At 46.1% G+C, this 20051-nt stretch overlaps 1 protein-coding gene across 5 annotated transcripts in view; it reads right to left on the bottom strand.

Moving 5' to 3' along the window:
• Positions 1-1416: 1416 nt before the first annotated feature.
• LOC139265800 (bcl-2-related ovarian killer protein-like) overlaps positions 1417-20051 on the bottom strand; it is a 105069-nt gene continuing 86434 nt past the window's right edge. For all 5 annotated transcript variants that reach the window (XM_070883237.1, XM_070883238.1, XM_070883241.1 and 2 more), the window contains 3 exons: positions 15103-15231; positions 6260-6423; positions 1417-2726 (listed from right to left, as the gene is read on the bottom strand). In XM_070883237.1, the coding sequence (XP_070739338.1) occupies positions 2601-2726; positions 6260-6423; positions 15103-15231 (419 nt within the window). In that variant the 3' untranslated portion in view covers positions 1417-2600. The remainder of the gene's footprint in view (positions 2727-6259; positions 6424-15102; positions 15232-20051) is intronic.

Consider the following 20051-nt stretch of genomic DNA (forward strand, 5'->3'; position numbering starts at 1 on the left):
CGCGCGATGCACATACGCCATGAACCGGCTTTCCCGATCTGTCAAGTTCTAGCCTGACAGATCCAACACAGCTCGGGCAGCCAGGACAGTCGCGCGGGCAGGATTGCGGTATTTGCCCATCTCTTGCCCAGCAAAAGGTGCATAGCCCACTTTTACCAGCGTAAGAATTTTAAAACATATAAAAATAACATTAAAAAACACAATCTTATGTTAAAAACCCTGCCAATTGGTAACTTTATTTTAAACTCTAATTACAAACCTTTTTTAAAAATCGGAATATATATTTTTTCACATTTATTAACTCTAATTTAAATTAATTTTAATTATGTGAAATGTGTTTTTTAGTTTTTATGTTGTGTTTGGATTTTTTTTCTCATTAATGGCAGTAAGAACTTGTAGATACGAGTTCCCGTTGCTATTAAGGAGAATCCTGTACCTGATTGGTTGAGCAGTCACACGTGACTGCACCGTCTCCGTGGGAACCTGGAGGACAGGAGCGCGCTCCGCAGCGCGGGAAGAGAAGGCCTCCCCACCGGAATCATACGCTCCTCCCGGACCACCAGGTAAATTCGGCTCGGAGGTATTCGTCCGACAGAAGCCTCCAACCGGAATTTCAGGCCTTATGTAATCTTGAGTAAACTTCTCGGCTCCACATTCAGGTAAGTATTGTTAAAATTAAACCTTAACCTTGCTGATGGTGGGTTGCATCGGTCCCTTTAAGGACCTCTGGTTAGGCCGCATGTAGACCTGGTTTTCCTGAACGCAGCCAGCCCGGCACCAACTACCACCTCCTCCGTGATGGGGCCCGCCTGAACACCTCCTCCGAGACGGGCCCCACCTCAAACAGGTGTTAGGTCCCCTTTTTGCATATACAGGTGCAGCGTCGAAACTCCGGAGTTCCGGAATCCGGACTGATGGGTGGCAGTGTCGTCCGGAATCCGTAAAATGTTCCCAAATCCAGACCCACCGACTTCGGGGCCCTGCCGCTGCCCGATCTCGTGCCTTGCCTCACCGCCCCTCGTCTCACTCACCGCCGCTGCCCTTAAATCAGGGCCTCCTCGCCGGCCCACCCGAACACCTCCTCCACGATGGGGCCCACCCGAACACCTCCTCCGGGATGGGCCCCGCCTGAACACCTCCACCATGGGGCCACGCCCGAACACCTCCTCCGCGATGGGGTCCGCCCGAACGCCTCCTCCACTGAGGAGCCACGCCAGAACACCACCTCTGCGATGGGCCCGCCCGAACACCTTCTCCATGGTGGGCCCCCGCCCGAACACCTCCTCCGCGATGAGGCCCGCCCGAACACCTTCTCCACGGTGGGGCCCTGCCCGACGACCTCATCGACGGGGCTGGTGACCTCCCCCCCCACCCGACATTCCGAAATCTGGAGATACCCGAACCTTGACATCAGAAGGACAATCTAAAGGCCAGAAAAGCCCAGAATCTGGAAGGGCATCGGTCCCGAGGGTTCCGATTCTCGATGCCGCACCCGTACAAAGGTCTAACACCAGTTTTAGGCACAGGCTTGGGATGCCTATTTTTCTGCTTACACCGGAATGGCAGGAGGCGTGCTGCCGGCTAGAAATAAGTGCACACTGCCTGTCTGCCATATTGCAGACTTAGGTGCCTGAAATCCAGCGCGCACCATTGAATTTCTGGGGCCAGGTTTGAATGGAAAGACGAGCTGGTTGTAATGTCTGTATTTATCCTTGTGATCCTGGTTAACATCAGTATCACGGAACTCTGACGGGCAGCCTATGAAATAAAAGCATTGTTTGTGGATTGGAGGATATAAAATCCAATTATGGTAAATACTACGAAATGCTCGAGACAGAGAAAACACTTTTACAAAGTACCTGAAACTGTGACGTCCTGTCACAAGATTTGTGCTGGAAAGATTACTCCCACCACAGTCATTAGCCTGAATAGTTCTTTATACAAATGGAAGAAACAATCTTTGTAACATGCCTACAACCCGTGTAAACACCAGAATAGTAGAATACTTTTTTTCCTAAAGTTGTACAAAAATCTTAAGCTGGGTCTAAATTGACAACAGAATCTGGTCATCAGGAGAGAGGATCTTCCCAAAATCCACCGAATGTTTGCTAATGTCTGGGTTACTGTTCAGTCTTGCATTTTAAACTAGTATTTTCCTGGATTTATCTTGCCAGCTAGTAATTCATCCATGTGCAGCTAGTTTGTAGAATCAAAGATGGAGGAACAGCAGCTTAAAAACTTCACCGCATTCATGTTCATTCCTAATTCTGCAAACTGGCTGCTCCTGTCCGAACGTTTCACTTGCAAGCAAACTGAGCTTGCTCCTTTTCAATGCTGATTATCGGACAGATCATACTTTTCTCATCTAGCAATCGAGACCATTGGGAGAAAGGAGTCAGTAGAAGTTTGATGTCACAGTTTCTGCCGGATGTTTAGCTGCACGTTCCCCGTTCACCCGAAGACTCTGGAAGGATTCATATCGCAGTCCGTCAAGTTCAGAATGTGTTTCCAATTGCTGCTGTGAGTTCAGGCATGCAGAGAATTCTGTCTGGTGTTAAAGAGGAGAGCCGTTAACGGCGGCCACATCTTCCCAGGTGGAATCATCGCTCCCGTAGGAGGAAAAAGAAGATCGCTTTGAGGAAGTGCCCACAGGTACAGACGGCAGATATCAGCCAATGATCACGGATGCTCGGATCATTACTAACCACAGACTTTGTGATGTCAGCCTAGGGTCAGAACAGATGAGAATGATTAAACACCATCTGATTGGGCACAGAACTGCAGAATTCGATTTCTAAATACTTTATTCTCTTGTCGCGTTACTCGGGTTTGAAGTAAAAAGACACCATTTTGCTTAAGTATCAGATAACAACAGCACCATTTAAATAGCAAGTATAGAATAAGCTGGGGATGAGTACAAGGAATTGCATCTGCTTACACATGTGCTGAGCCCTACACTATAGTTCTGTGTTAACACTGAACAACAACTTGCATTTATATAGCGACTTTAACTGAGTAAAACATCCCAAGGCGCTTCACAGGAGCGTAATCAAACAAAATTTGACACCGGGCCACATAAGGAGCTATTAGGGCATGTGACCAAAAGCTTGGTCAAAGAGGTAGGTTTAAAGGAGCAACTTAAAGGAGGCGAGAGAGGTCGAGGTTTAGGGAGAGAATGCCAGAGCTTAGGGCCTAGGCAGCTGAAGGGAAGGGCAAAGGCCATGGGGGGATTTGAAAACAAGGACGATAATTTTTAAATCGAGGCTTTGCCAGACCGGGAGCCAATGTAGGTCAGCGAGCAAGCTGGGTGAACGGGACTTGGTGAAAATTAGGATATGGACAACAGAGTTCAAATTTACAGAGGGTGCAAGGTGGGAGACCGGCCAGGAGAGCTTTGGAATAGTCGAGGCTAGAGGCAACAAAGGCATGCATTAGAGGTTCAGCAGCGGATGAGTTGAGGCAAGGGCGGAATAATGGGATCAATGTGTAATCCAGATATCCCAGAAACCCTAAACAACTAGGTTATACAAGCACTGCTCATTGAACTTTTTGACGAGGTAACAGAGAGAATAGACGAGGGTAATGTAGTAGATGTAATTTATCTAGATTTTCAAAAGGCCTTCGATAAGGTACCCTATAATAGATTAATCAATAAGGTCAGAGACTGCGAGATCAAGTGGCAGAATGGATAGCTAGCTGGCTTGAAGACAGAAAGCAGAGAGTAGGGGTAAAGGGTAGCTATTCACAGTGGCAGAAGGTGGGTAGTGGTGTTCCACAAGGATCAGTGCTGGGACCACTGTTGTTCATAATTTATATTAACGATTTAGACTTTGGAATCAAAAACACAATTTCTAAATTTGCGGCTGACACAAAATTGGGGGGATTGTAAATACTGAGGAGGACTGCAACAAATTACAGGAGGACATTAATAAACTTGCAGAATGGACACATAATTAGCAAATGAATTTCAACATAAATGTGAGGTATTACATTTTGTTAGGAAAAATAGGGAGGTCACTTATTATTTGGAGGGCGAGAGTCTAGGTGGGGTAGAGAAGCAAAGGGATCTCGGAGTACACATACACAAATCGCTAAAAGTTGTGACACAGGTTAACAAGGCTGTAAAAAAGGCAAACCAGGAATTAGGGTTTATTTCTAGAGGTATAGAATTGAAAAGTAGGGATGTCATACTAAACCTGTATCGAACCTTGTTTAGACCACACTTAACAGTTCTAGATGCCATATTATAAAAAGGATATAGAGGCACTGGAGAGGGTGCAGAGAAGATTTACAAGGATGATACCAGAAATGCGAGGGTATACATATCAGGAAAGGATGAACAGGCTGGGTCTCTTTTGTCTTAAAAAAAGAAGGCTGAGGGGTAACATAATAGAGGTCTTTAAAAAGGTTTTGATAGAGTGGATACAGAGAGAATGTTTCCACTTGTGGAGAAGAGCATAACTAGAGGCCATCAATATAAGATAGTCACCAAGAAATCCAATAGGGAATTCAGAAGAAACTTCTTTACCCAGAGAATGGTGAGAATGTGGAACTTGCTCCCACAGGGAGGGGTTGTGGCGAATAATATCGATGCATTTAAAGGTGGTTAGATAAACATATGAGGGAGAAAGGAATAGAGGGTTATACAGATAGATTTAGAGGAGGAAAGACGGGAGGAGGTTCGAGTGGAACATAAAAGCCTGGTTGGACTGGTTGGGCCGAATGGCCTGTTTCTGTACCATATATCCGATGTAATCGTGTGCTGCACTGTCAGGATCTTTACAATGCTGCCTGCACTGTACAGCTGAGCTCCTGGATACCAAAGGTTTCTTTTACAGTGCCGGATCATTCTATACTCCCAGACTGCTCTGGGGTATTGGTCATACTTTATTTCCTCTGGCTGTTAAGTTGAGCAGGAAAGTAGATATGAATAAACATGAGAGTAAGACGGGTAGAAAGTGTTAACAGAAGAAACATCTATTTCAACAGAATGTTATGCGGTGTTATGTGGGGGATGGGTGAAGATAAACAGGAAAGGAACCCTGTACTCCAACTTCTACCTGGCATTGGGCAGCAGAAACAGGGTTTAACAATTTTACTTGCATCCTCAAAAATGTCTTCCAACTCTTTACAACGACATTCATTCTAAAAACAGTCATTTTATTTGCTTTCTTCAAAAGAATGTATTTTAACTGTTTTGATCTGTGTGTGTGCAGGAACTGGGAAACAACAAAAGCAATGTGCATTTATATAGCACTTTTATTATAGGAAAAGGCACTTCACAGGAGCGTAATCAGACAAAAATTGACACAAAGCCAAAGGATAAAATATTAGGACGGATGGCTAAAAGCTTGGTCAAAGAGGTGGGTTTTAAGGAGGGTCTTAAAGGAGGAGAGAGAGGTAGAGAGATAATGTTTAGGGATAGAATTCTAGGGCTTAGGGATAATATGGCTGAAGGAACGGCCCCCAAGTGGTGGGGTGAAGGAAGTATTAGTATTAGGCAGTCCCTCATGTCGAGGATGACTTGCTTCCACACCAAAAGATGAGTTCACAGGTGTTTCAATGAGGGACCTGACATTCTAGGTCCCGAGCTACATCTTTAAGGGTGGAAGATGCCTGTGCATGAATTCTTTTAACATGGAGTGGCAATTGCACACGGGCTTGACAGAGCAAGACCTTGGTCCAGTGGCAAGGGTTAACCAAGACAACTGGAGACCAAGATGAAGGAAGTAGGTGGGTGTGCATTCCCTTTGAGGAATGCAGTGTTCTTGGAGGGTTAGAGGAGGTTATAGAGATAGGGAGGGAGCGAGGCCGTGGAGGGATTTGAACACAAGAATGAGAATTTTAAAATTCCAAAAGGTTCAGCTGCCTTCTGGTGCATCACCCGAATAACTATTCTTCATAAATGGGCAGGTATCTGTACAGCACGCGAATCCTGTCCTCACCCAGCAGTCATACATGCATTTCCCAGCAGGAGAAATTGGACTGTAATCAGGAGTGGGAACCCGGGTTGATTATTCCATCTCTAATTCCAGGGGGATTGAAGCAATCTTGAAGCCCTTAACACTGCCCTAATGAGATGAGCTAACTTAGCGCTGATTAATGATCAACCTGGGCCTTGGTCACACGACCAGTAATCATTGCAGTAGTTAATAATATTATTTAGGGGTGGGAGTGGGGGGGGAAGCCCCTTATTCATTTTGATGATGGGCCGATATTACTATAAATATTGAAAGCAGCTGAAAAGATTGTCTCTTACCCATCCGCCCCGTCTCCGAAGCCATGTCACTAGTGTTTTCCGGACAAACTCTCCCAAGCAGTCGACTATCGTGTGTACCATGGCATGCTGCCCCTGCTTCACACAGTCAATGGCCAGTCCTCCAGCTACAGCGTACAGAGCCACCACCTTGCCCCAGGTTATACCTGCACACAAAAATATAGGAGCACTCAACATATAGAACTGTAAAGATACAGGAGCACACAATGTAAAGAACCATAACGATACAAAATACTAAGGGGCTAAAATGGCCCCTCTCCTTAAGGCCTGTTACCACCGCAAATCGGCGGCCACGTTGCGGAGTGGAGTGGCCAGAGACTTTTGGCAGAATGGTCGCTGCTAGCTCAATTGCCCTCCCGAGTTTTCCCGGCGGTGACCCAATCCCTCACCCTTACCGTTCCACTTGTTGCCGATCCGCCGATCTAACCCGCCCCGACCGCAACATTCCCCTCGGAAAATCTTAAACAAGGGTACCACATTAGCAGTCCTCCAGTCCTCCGGCACCATGCCTAAATCCAAAGAGGACTGGAAAGTGATGGTCAAGGCCTCTGCTAGTTCCTCTTTTGCTTCGCTCAACAGCCTGGGATGCATTTCATCCGGGCCTGGGGACTTATCCACTTTAATACCTCCTCTCTCACTATGTTTATTTCATCCAGAATGTCATCCTCCTTGATAGCAGTATCTGCATTGCCCCTTACCTTTGTGAAAACAGACGCAAAGTATTCATTAAGAAACATACCAACATCTTCCGCCTCCACACAAAGATTACACTCACGATCTCTAATAGGCCCTACCCTTTCTTTAGTTATCCTCTTACTCTTAACATATTTATAGAACATCTTTGGGTTTTCCTTGATTTTACTTGCCAAGAATTTTTCATGTTCTCTCTTAGCATTCCTAATATCTTTTTAATTTCACCTCTGAACTTTCTATGTTCCTCCAAAGATTCTACAGTATTTAGCTGTCAGTACATGACATTAGCTTCCCTTTTTTTCTTTATCCTCCCCTGTAAGTCCCTAAATATCCACGGGGCTCTGGAATTGTTATTCCTACCCTTTTTCTTTAGGTCATGTTTGGCCTGAGCCCTCCAGATCTCCTCCTTGAATGCCTTCCACTGTTACGACACTGATTTACCCACAAGTAGCTGTTTCCAGTCCACTTTGGCCAAATCACTTCTCAACTTAGCAAAGGTAGTCTTTCCCCAATTTGGGACTTTTATTCCTGGTTTATTCTTGTCCTTATCCATAACTACCTTGAATCTGACTGAATTATGGTCACTGGCATCCGAGTGCTCTCCCACCTTCCACCTGCCCAGCTTCATTCCCCCAAACTAAATCCAGAACCGCCCCCTCCCGTGTTGGACTTGCTACATACTGACTAAAAATGTCCTCTTGAATGCATTTTAGGAATTCCGCACCCTCTATACCCTTCACACTGTATTTGTCCCAATCAATATTAGGATAGTTGAGAATCTCTACTATTACTGCCCTATGGTTTTTGAACTTCACAGAAATTTGCCTACATATTTACTCTTCTAACTCCCTCCCACTGTTTGGGGTTCTATAATACACGGCCAGCAGTGTGATCGCCCTTTTTTATTTTTCAGTTCGACCCATAGGGCCTCATTTGAAGATCACTCTAACATATCATCCCTCCTCACAGCTGTAATAGTTTCTTTAATCCATAACCTCCCCCCCTTTTTACCCCCATCTCTGACCTGTCTAAAAATCCTGTAATCAGGAATATTGAGGCCAAACCTGCCCCTCTTTCAGCCATGTCTCTGTAATAGCTATAATGTCTATCTGTCCTCTCAGTCCATCCACCTTATTCGCTGCAGCCCTTGTATATACCATTTAATAGAAGCATAGAAGCATAGAAAATAGTTGCAGGAGTAGGCCATTCAGCCCTTCGAGCCTGCACCACCATTCAATACGATCATGGCTAATCATCACCTCAGTACCCTTTTCCTACACTCACTGGTTCCTCTCCCCTGAAGGTGCTGACTCTGGCTGGGTTCAGTTCTACATTCCCTGGTTCCCCTCCCTCTCCTCTCCTGAAGGTGCTGACTCTGGTTGGGTTCAGTTTTACAATCACTGGTTCCCCTCCCTCTCCTTCCCTGAAGGTGCGGACTCTGGCTGGGTTCAGTTCTACACTCACTGGTTCCCCTCCCTCTCCTTCCTAGAAGGTGCGGACTCTAGCACAGGAAGACCTCCCTGATTATTACTTACTAACCCTTGTTTCCTCTGTCTTACAGATTCACTTTCTGCATTCTTGCTTTGCAATTTCAGCTTTACTCCCTTCCCTATTGAATTTGTTCTCAGGTTCCCATCCCCCTGCCAAGCTAGTTTAAACTCTCCCCAACAGCACTAGCAATACTCCCCGCGAGGATATTGGTCCCTGCGCTATTGAGGTGCAACTCGTTTGGTTTGTACAGGTCCCATCTCCCCCAGAAGTGGTCCCAATCCCTCAGGAATTTAAAGCCCTCTCTCCTGCACCAACTCTCCAGCCACGCCTTCATCCTCTCTATCTTTCTATTCTTGTACTCATTAGCACGTGGCACACCGCGGTAGTGACCTGGAGATTACTACCTTTGAGGTCCTAACCTTTAATCTTTCTCCTAACTCCCTAAATTCTGCCTGTCTCTCTTTCTATCTATGTTATTGTTCCCGATATGGACCATGGCCTTTGACTGTTCACCCTCTCCCCCCAGAATGCCCTACATCCGCTCTGTGACATCCTTAACCCTGGCACCAGGGAGGCACCATACCATCCTGGAGCCACATCCAAGGCTGCAGAAACGCCTCTTTATTCCCCTAAGTATTGAATCCCCTACCACTACAGCTCTTTTATTCTTTGTCCCTCCCCCCTGTGCAGTTGAGCCACCCATAGTGCCTTGGACTTGGCTCTGGCTGCACTCCCCAGAGACACCATCGTCCCCACCAGTGCTCAGAAGAGAATATCGGTTGGAAAGCGAGATGGACTCAGCGGGGGACTCCTGCACTACCTGCCTAGCGTTCTTCCTCCGTCTGCCTGCTTAACTGAGATGCTTTCAGATGAAAGTTTGATAATAATAGCATTACTGTAAACCTGTGTCTACTCTTGATCATGTTATGCAGTAACTGATCCAACGATCATTTCACTGCTTACGCTATGTTACAGCAAATCTTTCCCTCAGTCTGTTGTGTGGCTGCTTACTTACGATAAAACCCACACCAGTGTGGTCTGAGAACTAAGCTCTACTTCAGTTCTGGCACAATGTACTTCATCAACATTACGAACCACCTACCGAATACGGACTACAGCCCCTTCATCTCAGTCAGGACTCAGCTTGCTTCTAGTTCCAATCAATTTGCATCTCCTAGGTTGGTATGGACACCCAAATACCGCACCATATTCTCCTTTCTCTGTGCCACATATCATTCCCTGGCTAGTACACAACCCACTCCGAGGACTCTTGTCTCTTGTCAAACAGTGGTCTGAGAAGCTTCCCCAATGACCCAGCAAGTCAATCTGGTAAGTAGTTGAGCCATACAGCCCAGCAAGAAACCAGATTCAATCCCCAGTTGGTGCTGAGGATGATACTACTGATCTCAGGTTCCCTCAGGTTAATAGCCAGGGCTCCCATTCCAGATTGTCACCCAGTGGTCCCTGCATAGACATAGGGTGGGATAACCTGTTAACTCTCAGCTCAGACATGAACACCAACTACAAGAAGGTGCTCACAAACTAAGAGATCAATGAGAAGAAAGGGCAGCAGGACTTTCCTGACTAAAAAAAGTCATTGACTGCAATGTATGCACCTGTGAGTATGCTCATAGGTTTGGAGAGCTGTTGAGTTGGGAGTGGCTTAGCCAGTCACGTGATGTCCACAAAACTCAATAAAATCCCAGCCAGTTGGGTTCGGGGGATCCACGATGAGCCAGGTGATTGAGAGCCTGGTGGATGAATTGGTAATGTGTAGTGTGATTGTTAAACCTTTGTTAATAAACCAACTAGTGTGATGCTATGAATTCTTAAGCAAAGAACACACGAAGCAAATACATTCCACTGACCTTCTGACTCTTCATCACTCTCCGTGGAACAAGCTAATAATCTATAGATTGGAGCAGTCTGCTATATAGAGGTAGCCAGGAATCTCAATCATGTTTCCCAGCCAGATGGCTCATGGTCTGGCCCTATCGAGCTGGTGAGTGAGAACTTTCTCACTCAAACCACGACTTCCCACAGGGAAATGACGTCATCCTCCCACTTTTTGTGTTCTTGCTTCTAAAGCTGGATTTCGGGGCTCACCCCTGTGAAACTCTTCTCCTCTTTGAAAGGCTTTAGTTGCAGAGCGATTCGAAGGTCCGTAACATGTATATAGCAGCTTTACTGTTCGCTGTGAATCAGGGTGCTGCACTATCACTCAATGCCAGTCCTGCTGTGTGAGTCTCCTTAGGTTGGATCTCTGCAGGGTTACGAATGGGACATCGTCAATGTTGCCCTGAGTTACAGTCCATGGAAATAGAGCTGGAAAGTACCTCAATGGAGCTGATTTTCCAAACGGCTGAGACTTTTAAAATCGAGGCATTGTCGGACCGGGAGCCACTGTAGGCCAGCGAGCACAGGGGTGATGGGTGAGTGGGACTTGGTGTGAATTCAGATATGGGCAGCAGAGTTTTGGAGGAGCTCAAGTTTACGGAGCGTGTAAGGTGGGAGGCCGGCCAGGAGAGCGTTGCAATAGTCGAGTCTGGAGATGAGAAAGGTTTGGATGAGGGTTTGGGCAGCAGATGGCCGGAGATGCCCCTGGTTAGTTTCCCGATGGATGTGTGACCGGTGGGTGGGAACGCAGAGTCAGGTGGAAGGTGGTGCCCGGTGTAGACCAATGGAATGGTTAGTGGGGGAGGGGGTTTGGGAATGCCTTGTGACTGGGATGGAGCCCAGGGTAGGGAAAAGCCTAATCACACTTGCTCCTGTTCTGGCCCCAGTTACCCACTCAAGCCCACGGTTAAAATAGCAATCGGAGCCAGATAACATCACCAGGGCCCAATCCCAGACCCCATGGTGTCTGCAGGTTAAAATTACGGGAAGAGAGTGGACTTTGGCGAGTGAGCCGCCCGGCGATTTTAAATGCCCACCTAGTTTCTGCCGGGCGGGTAGAGTTAAATTCGCTCAGTACCACACTCAGTGGTACCTTAAACAGAGAGCCATTGAGGAAGCAAGACTAAGGCTAAAACAGATGTGGAAGGAATGTTCCACTCCTCATCTGCAGCAAAATTATAAATAAGAACATAAGAAGAAAAGAATTAATAGCAGGAGTAGGCCATTCGGCCCCTCGATCCTGCTAGACCATTCAATAAGATCATGGCTGATCTTCTACCTCAACTCCACTTTCCTGCACTGTCCCCATAACCCCCTTAATATCCAAAAATCTATCAATCTTTGTCTTGAATATACTCAAAGACTGAGCCTCCACAGCCCTCTGGGGCAGAGAATTCCAAAGATTCACCACCTTCTGAGTGAAGAGGTTTCTCCTCATCTCAGTCCTAAATGGTCGACCCCTTATTCTGAGACTGTGACCCCTGGTTCTAGACTCCCCAGCCAGAGGAAACATCCTCCCTGCATCTACTCTATCAATCCCCCTCAGAATCTAATACGTTTTAATGAGATCATCTCTCATTCTTCGAAACTCTAGAGAATATAGGCCTAGTCTGCTCAATCTCTCCTCATAGGACAATTCCTTATCCCAGGAATCAGTCTGGTGAACCTTTGTTGCCTCTATGGCAAATATATCCTTCCTTAGGTAAGGAGACCAAAACTGTACACAATACTCCAGGTATAGTCTCATCAGGGGCCTATATAATTGCAGTAAGACGTCTTTACTCTTAAACAAGTGTGTAAAGTTCCCCACTCTGGTTGGACATATTCCCAGGGGTTTTATCAAATGACCTCCCACCCCCACGTTTCTGCCATTGGTCATCCAATATGTCCATCCTGATGGCTCCCCGCCTTCCCTCACCAACTGGGACACAAACAGTCTATTTGTTACCCAATTGGATGGTTCTTGGCTCTCAGTCAGTCAAACACCCTTTTCCTTCTCCAATAGTTTTATAACTAAGATCTTTCAGATGAGACATTAAATCGAAGCTCCGTCTGCCCTCTCAGATCTACCTAAAAGATCCCATGGCACGATTTTGAAGAAGCAGGGGAGTTATCCCCAGTGTCCTGGCCAATATTTATCCCTCAATCAACATAACAAAACAAATTATTTGATCATTATCATATTGCTGTTTGTGGGAGCTTGCTGCGCGCAAATTGGCTTCTGCGTTTCCCACATTACAACAGTGACTACACTCCAAAAGTACTTCAATGATGGTAAAGCGCTTTGAGATGTCCGGTGGTTGTGAAAGGCGCTATTGAAATGCAAGTCTTTCTTTCTAAGAAGCCAAAGCATTCAAAGAAAACGGAAAACATTGTTTTATTTAAAAGCCCCTAAGATTTTCTGCCCCTGGAGGTTAATCTTCAATTCCTGGAGCCTCCAGGTCAGCCCTGGAAGGTTGGCAACAATCATAGAATAAGTCCCACTGACAGCATTCAACATCAGGTCGTCTGTCCACGTGTGCTCTGATCTCTCACCTCACAACCGCTTTCTATTGTTTGTTTAATGAGTAAAACACAGCTTTCCACATGGTCGCCTGGGTCAGATTCTACCAACAGATCCTTCTTTTCTGGCCTGTTTCATGCATTATCGCAGTGTACGACTGTGACTTGGATATTATCGATGATTCCTCATTTCTTTCCAATGTTTGAATGAATCTTGGTTTCTGCCCAAGGCTTGAACCTTTCACATCAGAGCAAGAATTCTACAACTGGTAACGCTGGTGTAACACAATGATCTTTCAATGCCCTTCCTGCAGCCTGCTGCTCTGTTTATAGAACCATCTAAGGTACACACTTCAGTGGAGTGTAAGCTACACAAAGTAAGACCATTATTGAGTAATATTTGCCATTATAATACACTCCACTGGCCGATCGCCAGCTCTCAGTGACTAATAATAAAGTGTTAAACTTTATTATTCAGGTGAACAATTACTGTATTAGCATTAGGGAACGCGAGAAGGAAAAGATGCCAATAATCCATTGTTTTCATACACACTATTTAAAATAAAATCCTAAATGACACACTCCAATGCTGGGCGTTATTTCCGGCGAGGGCATTAAAAAAGGGGTTTCAGATCGCCGGCTTCTCGCTCATTCTCAAAACACCTAGTTTACAATTTTGAAAATGGGCGTTACCGCGAGCGATATCAAATGGGTGGTAGCGTTAAATTTTTCTGACCTTCTGCCGTAAAGTGTGGCCATCCTTAGCAACGGCATGACAACGCTCGATTCCCGTGATTCAGGAGGTCAGGGGTCATCATGACATGCGCAGAAGAGAAGACAGAGAGGGATCTCAGAGGGACTGAAAGAGTGTGTGGCTGTGGTGTGTGCTTCTTTGGCTGTTGTGGGAGGAACGACGGAGATTCACCAGCAGCAAAAAGCCCACTAAGCACCAAGAACGTAGTTGGCACCGAGTTTTTGTCCAATAAATAAGATATAACATGGAAGGGATGGAGGAGGCCCTGGAGCTGGTGGCAGAGGGCTCCCAGTGGTCCCGGAGCGCCGCACTGCACCCCAAGGTGCCGCACCCCCATTGCCAACCGCACATGAGAGCCAGCAGCAACATCTTGCTTATGGCTCGGAGCACGTTCCCACCTCGGGACTGTCCTCTCCTATATCCGTCCAAGCAGCGCTTTGGCCGTCACCCCCCCTCCCCCCCCCCCCAATGAAGCATCGCCTGAGGATCTCCTCGGCCAGGCGGCTTGGAGTCAGGAGGGGAAGGGGAAGGGGTAGAGGTGGGGAGGAGCAGCAGGAGGAAGGGGGGGAAGGGTTTGTTTGTACAGAAATACTGATGATTTCAGACTAATGTTCGGTTTAAATGTTTTTTATTTAACAAAACCTTGCAGCACATTGGCTCAGATAACTGCACCATTACACGCCAGTGATTCCTTAACATTAAAGGGTATAATCACACTTAACTTCAATCAACTTATACTTTAACTGTCACCAAGGTGATGCCCACCATTGATGTATGACCTGCACACCCAGCAGTGTGTCAGCCTTGTAAATAACACCAACGTTCTTTCAGGCAAAGCGATCATTGATGAGCTCCTGACGTAAGGCTCTTGCAGCTATCATGCTACCATGGGCCCTTTCATGCGGTCTACAGGGGGGGTGGGGGCATGGCTTCAGCGTAAGCCTGATTGTCTGGCCCAATGTCAGTGTCCCGGACCAATATTTATCCCTCAATCAACATAATTTAAAAAAACATTATCTGGTCATTATCACATTGCTGTTTGTGGGGGCTTGCTGTGCGCAAGTTGGCTGCCGCGTTTCCAACATTACAACAGTGACTACACGCCAAAAGTACTTCATTGGTTGTGAAGTGCTTTGAGATGTCCGGTGGTCGTAAAAGGTGCTATATAAATGCAAGTTTTTTCTTTCTTCTCTTTACAGTTGCCTCATGCCATCATTGGCTGGGGTCTGGAAGGAGATTGCTTGTTCACATCGCTCTGTGAAATACTGTGGGGAAGAAACAGCAGGAACCCAATCTATACAAGTACTAAAAACCTGCAAAAAGCTCAAGGGGATCTCTACAAAAGCTGAGCCTGTGTGGAGAAGGATGGGCGACGTACGTTCTACACATAGAACAGAAATTGCTCAACAGTACAAGCACAGTGTCGAGGGAGCAGCATCCCATTCCTACCTGCCGTATACACAACTGAATCAGCATTTCTGGAACTTACCTGCAGAGAAAAGCTCCGCGGCGACGGCCAAGAATGCGTCTGACACGATGGTTTCGGAACTGACCGAGATATTCAACTGTTTCGCAATGTTCCTGTAGACATTTGGCCTGATGTACTCCAGCTCGTCTCCTGGAGAGAGAAAAGAGAAATGCTGCTATTCAGTGTTTTGCTCTATGGGTGTTGGCCAACATCCCCAGCATTGAAGCACTGGCCACACTCGATCAGCCCCGCTGGGCAGGCCACATTGTCCACATGCCAGACACAAGACTCCCAAAGCAAGCGCTCTACTCGGAACTCCTTCACGACAAACGAGCCAAAGGTGGGCAGAGGAAACGTTTCAAGGACACACTCAAAGCCTCCCTGATAAAGTGCAACATCCCCACTAACACCTGGGAGTCCCTGGCCAAAGACCACCCTAAGTGGAGGAAGTGCATCCGGGAGGGCGCTGAGCACCTCGAGTGTTGTCGCCGAGAACATGCAGAAATCATGTGCAGGCAGCGGAAAGAGCGTGTGGCAAACCAGTCCCACCCACCCTTTCCCTCAACGACTATCTGTCCCACCTGTGACAGGGACTGTGACTCTCATATTGGACTGTTCAGCCATCTAAGGACTCATTTTAAGAGTGGAAGCAAGTCTTCCTCGATTCCGAGGGACTGCCAATAATGATGATGACTTTGGGTGTGAGGAAGGATAGTGACAGCTCAAGTCACTTCACAGTAGGAACAATCTATCTGCTGGTGAAGGTTTGCAACTCTGGGCTTGGGGGCTCCTTTCAAATTGAAGAAATAGGGAAAAAATATCATCATTGCCTTTGTTATGAGCGTTAATTTGCTGTTCAACAGAAACGGACATGCAGGGGTAAGGTATCCTCTGGTAGCTCACTTGATAGGGAATTGCCCCCTCAACATGAAACTGTGAATTCAGATCTCAGACCCCCACCGTCACTTCGAATCATGGAATCATACAGCACAGAAATAGGCCATTCGGCCCATCGTGTCGGTGCTGGCTCTTTGAAAGAGCGATCCAATTAGCCTTGCAATGTTTTCCTTTTCAAGTATATATCCAGTTCTTTTTTGAAAGTTACTATTGATACTGCTTCCACCACCCTTTCAGGCAATGCGTTCCAGATCATAACTCGTGCAAAAAATATTCTCCTCATCTCCCCTCTGGGTTTTTACCAGTGATCTTAAATCTGGTCCTGCAGCCAGTGGAAACAGTTTCTCCTTATCTTACTCTATCAAACACATTATAAATTTGAACACCTCTGTTGATATTTTATATGTTTTGGCTGAGACTAGTTTCTGTGTCCACTGGAAAAATTTGTTGGGCAGGTTCAGAGTAATCCAGCATCCGGACAAAAATACAATGCCTCACAAGTACAAGAAAGATCCATATAGACACAGTGGGGACTCAATACAGACAGAGCGCGGACTCAATACGACACAGTGCGGACTCAATCGCGCCTTTCATGATCTTAGGACATCCAAAAGTGTTTTACAGTCAATGAAGTACTTTTTGAAGTATAATCACTGTTGTAATGTGGGAAATGCGGCAGCCAATTTGCACACAGCAAGTTCCCACACACAGCAATGTGATAATGACCAGATCATCTGTTTTAGCGATGTTGATTGAGGAATACATATCGGCCAGGATACCAGGGATAACCTCCCTGCTCTTCTTCAAATAGTGCCATGGAATCTTTTATGTCCACCTGAGAGAGCAGGCGAGACCTCGGTTTAACGTCTCATCTGAAAGACGGCACCTCTGACTGATACTTCAGGGCAATGCTGAGGGAGCGCTGCACTATCAGCCTAGATTATGTGCATGTTTCTAGAGTGGGTTCCATGACCTTCTGACTCAGAGGAGAGAGTGCTACCTACTGAGCCACGGCTGATACAATACAAACTGCGGTGACTGAATACAGACAACAGTGATTCAATAGAAATATATGAGGGCTCAATACAAAACACACATGACACAACAATGCAGACAGGCAATGTACAGGCACAGTCCAGTTGGGTACCAACACAATCAAGGTTCTGGATTCCTTTAACTGTCAATCATGGGTAATAGTCATCCTTTGTGTTGAAGATCTAGGAATATTACAAAAGAACATAAGAATTAAGAGCAGGAGAAGGTCATACGGCCCCTCGAGTCTGCTCCGCCATTCAATAAGATCATGGCTGATCTTCTACCTCCACACTTTCCCGCCCGATCTCCATATCCCTTGATTCCACTCGAGTCCAAAAATCTATCTATCTCAGCCTTGAATATAGTCAATGACTCAGCATCCACAGCCCTTTGGGATGGAGAATTCCAAAGATTCACAACCCTCTGAGTAAATAAATGCCTCCTCATCCCTGTCTTAAATATCCTGAGACTATTCCCCCTAGTTCTAGACACTCCAACCAGGGGAAACAACCTCTCAGCATCTACCCTGTCAATCCCTCTCAGAATCTTTTATGTTTCAATGCGATCACCTCTTATTCTTCTAAACTCCAGAGAGTATAGACCCAATCTACTCAATCTCTCCTCATAGGACAGCCCTCTCATCTCAGGGATCAATCTAATGAACCTTTGTTGCACCACCTCGAAGGCAAGCATGTCCTTCTTCAGATAAGGAGTCCACAATTGTGCATAGTACTCCAGGTGTGGTCTCACCAGGGCCCTATACAATTGCATCAAGAACTCCTTACTCTTATACTCCAACCCCCTTGCAATAAAGGACAACATGCTATTTGCCTTCCTAATTGCTTGCTGTACCTGCATGCTAGCTTTCTGTGTTTCCTGTACGGGGACACCCAAATCCCTCTGAACACCAACATTTAATCGCTTCTCACCATTTAAAAAATATTCTGTTTTTCTATTCTTCCTACCAAAGTGAATAACCTCACATTTCCCCACATTATACTCCATCTGCCACCTTACTGTCCACTCACTTAATCTGTCTATATCCCTTTGCTGGGATCTTCACGTCCTCTTCATAGCTTACTTTCCCACCTAGCTTTGTATTGTCAGTAAACTTGGATACATTGCACTCAGTCCCTTCATCTAAGTCATTAATATAGATTGTAAATAACTGAGGCCCCAGCACTGATCTTTATGGCACCCCATTAGTTACAGCCTGCCAACCGGAAAATGACCTATTTATCCCTACTCTCTGTTTTCTGTCTGTTGACCAATCCTCCATCCAAGCTAATACCTTACCCCCAACCCCAACTCACGTTGCAACCTTTCATGTGGCACCTTATCGAATGCCTTTTGGAAATCCAAATATACTACATCCACTGGTTCCCCTTTATCTACCTACATAGCTAGTGACATATTCAAAAAACTCTAATAAATTTGTTAAACACGATTTCCCTTTCATAAAACCATGGTGACTCTGCCTAATCATATTATGATTTTCCAAGTGCCCTGATACCACTCTCTTAATAATAGATTCTAGCATTTTCCCGACGACTGCTGTCAGGCTAACTGGCCTATAGTTCCCTGTTTTCTCTCGCCTCCTCCCCTCCCCAAATTTGTTGAATAGGTTACATTTGCTGCCTTCCAATCCACTGGGACCTTTCCTGAAACTAGGGAATTTTAGAAGATCACAACCTATACATCCACCGTCTCTGCAACCACCTCTTTTGGAACCGTAGGATGCAGGCCGTCAGCTCCAGGAGATTAGTCGGCTTTTAGTCCCACTCGTTTCTCAAGTACTTTTTCTCTACTGATATTAATTACCTTAAGTTCCTCACTCTTACTAGCCCATTGGTTCCCCACCTTGGAGCTCCTGAAGTTGTCCTCGATCTGAGCAGAAGTCTGTATGTAGATTTCTATAGCTGCTCAATTCAGATCATCACTCTGCCACTGGGCCGGTGCAAGGGTCAAGGATGTCTCCGAGAGGGTGCAGGACATTCTGAAAAGGGAGGGAGAATAGCCAGTTGTCGTGGTGCACATTGGTACCAACGACATAGGTAAAAAAAAGGGATGAGGTCCTACGAGACGAATTTAAGGAGCTAGGAGCTAAATTAAAAAGTAGGACCTTAAAAGTAGTAATCTCGGGATTGCTACCAGTGCCACGTGCTCATCAGAGTAGGAATCGCAGGATAGCGCAGATGAATACGTGGCTTGAGCAGTGGTACAGCAGGGAGGGATTCAAATTCCTGGGGCATTGGAACCGGTTCTGGGGGAGGTGGGACCAGTACAAACCGGACGGTCTGCACCTAGGCAGGACCGGAACCAATGTCCTAGGGGGAGTGTTTGCTAGTGCAGTTGGGGAGGAGTTAAACTAATATGGCTGGGTGGATGGGAACCAATGCAGGAAGACAGAGGGAAACAAAATGGAGACAGAAGCAAAAGACAGAAAGGAGAAGAGTAAAAGTGGAGGGCAGAGAAACCCAAGGCAAATAACAAAAAGGGCCACTGTACAGCAAAATTCTAAAGGGTCAAAGTGTAATAAAAAGGCAAGCCTGAAAGCTCGGTGCCTCAATGCGAGGAGTATTCGGAACCCCGGAGAGGGCTCTGAGCTAGTTAGAGTGGGTGAGAGTGCAGATGAACAGGACCCCAAGAAAGAATGCAGAAGGCAGGAGGCAACAGAGCAGAGTAGCACTGGGGTAAGTGTAAACCACAAGGTGATAGGAAGGGACAATATGTATGAATATAAAGGGGCTGCAGGAGGGGTCAAAACTAAAAATCATGGTTTAAAAACTAGTATTAAAACACTCTACCTAAACGCACGCAGCATTCGAAATAAAGTAAATGAGTTGATGGCGCAAATCATTATAAATGGGTATGATTTGGTGGCCATTACAGAAACGTGGTTGCAGGGTGGCCAAGACTGGGAATTAAACATACAGGGGTATCTGACAATTCGGAAAGATAGACAAGAAGGGAAAGGAGGTGGGGTAGCTCTGTTAATAAAGGATGATATCAGGGTAGTTGTGAGAGATGATATTGGC

Source organism: Pristiophorus japonicus, chromosome 6 (assembly GCF_044704955.1).
Source record: "Pristiophorus japonicus isolate sPriJap1 chromosome 6, sPriJap1.hap1, whole genome shotgun sequence".
Classification (NCBI taxonomy): Eukaryota; Metazoa; Chordata; class Chondrichthyes; family Pristiophoridae; genus Pristiophorus; species Pristiophorus japonicus.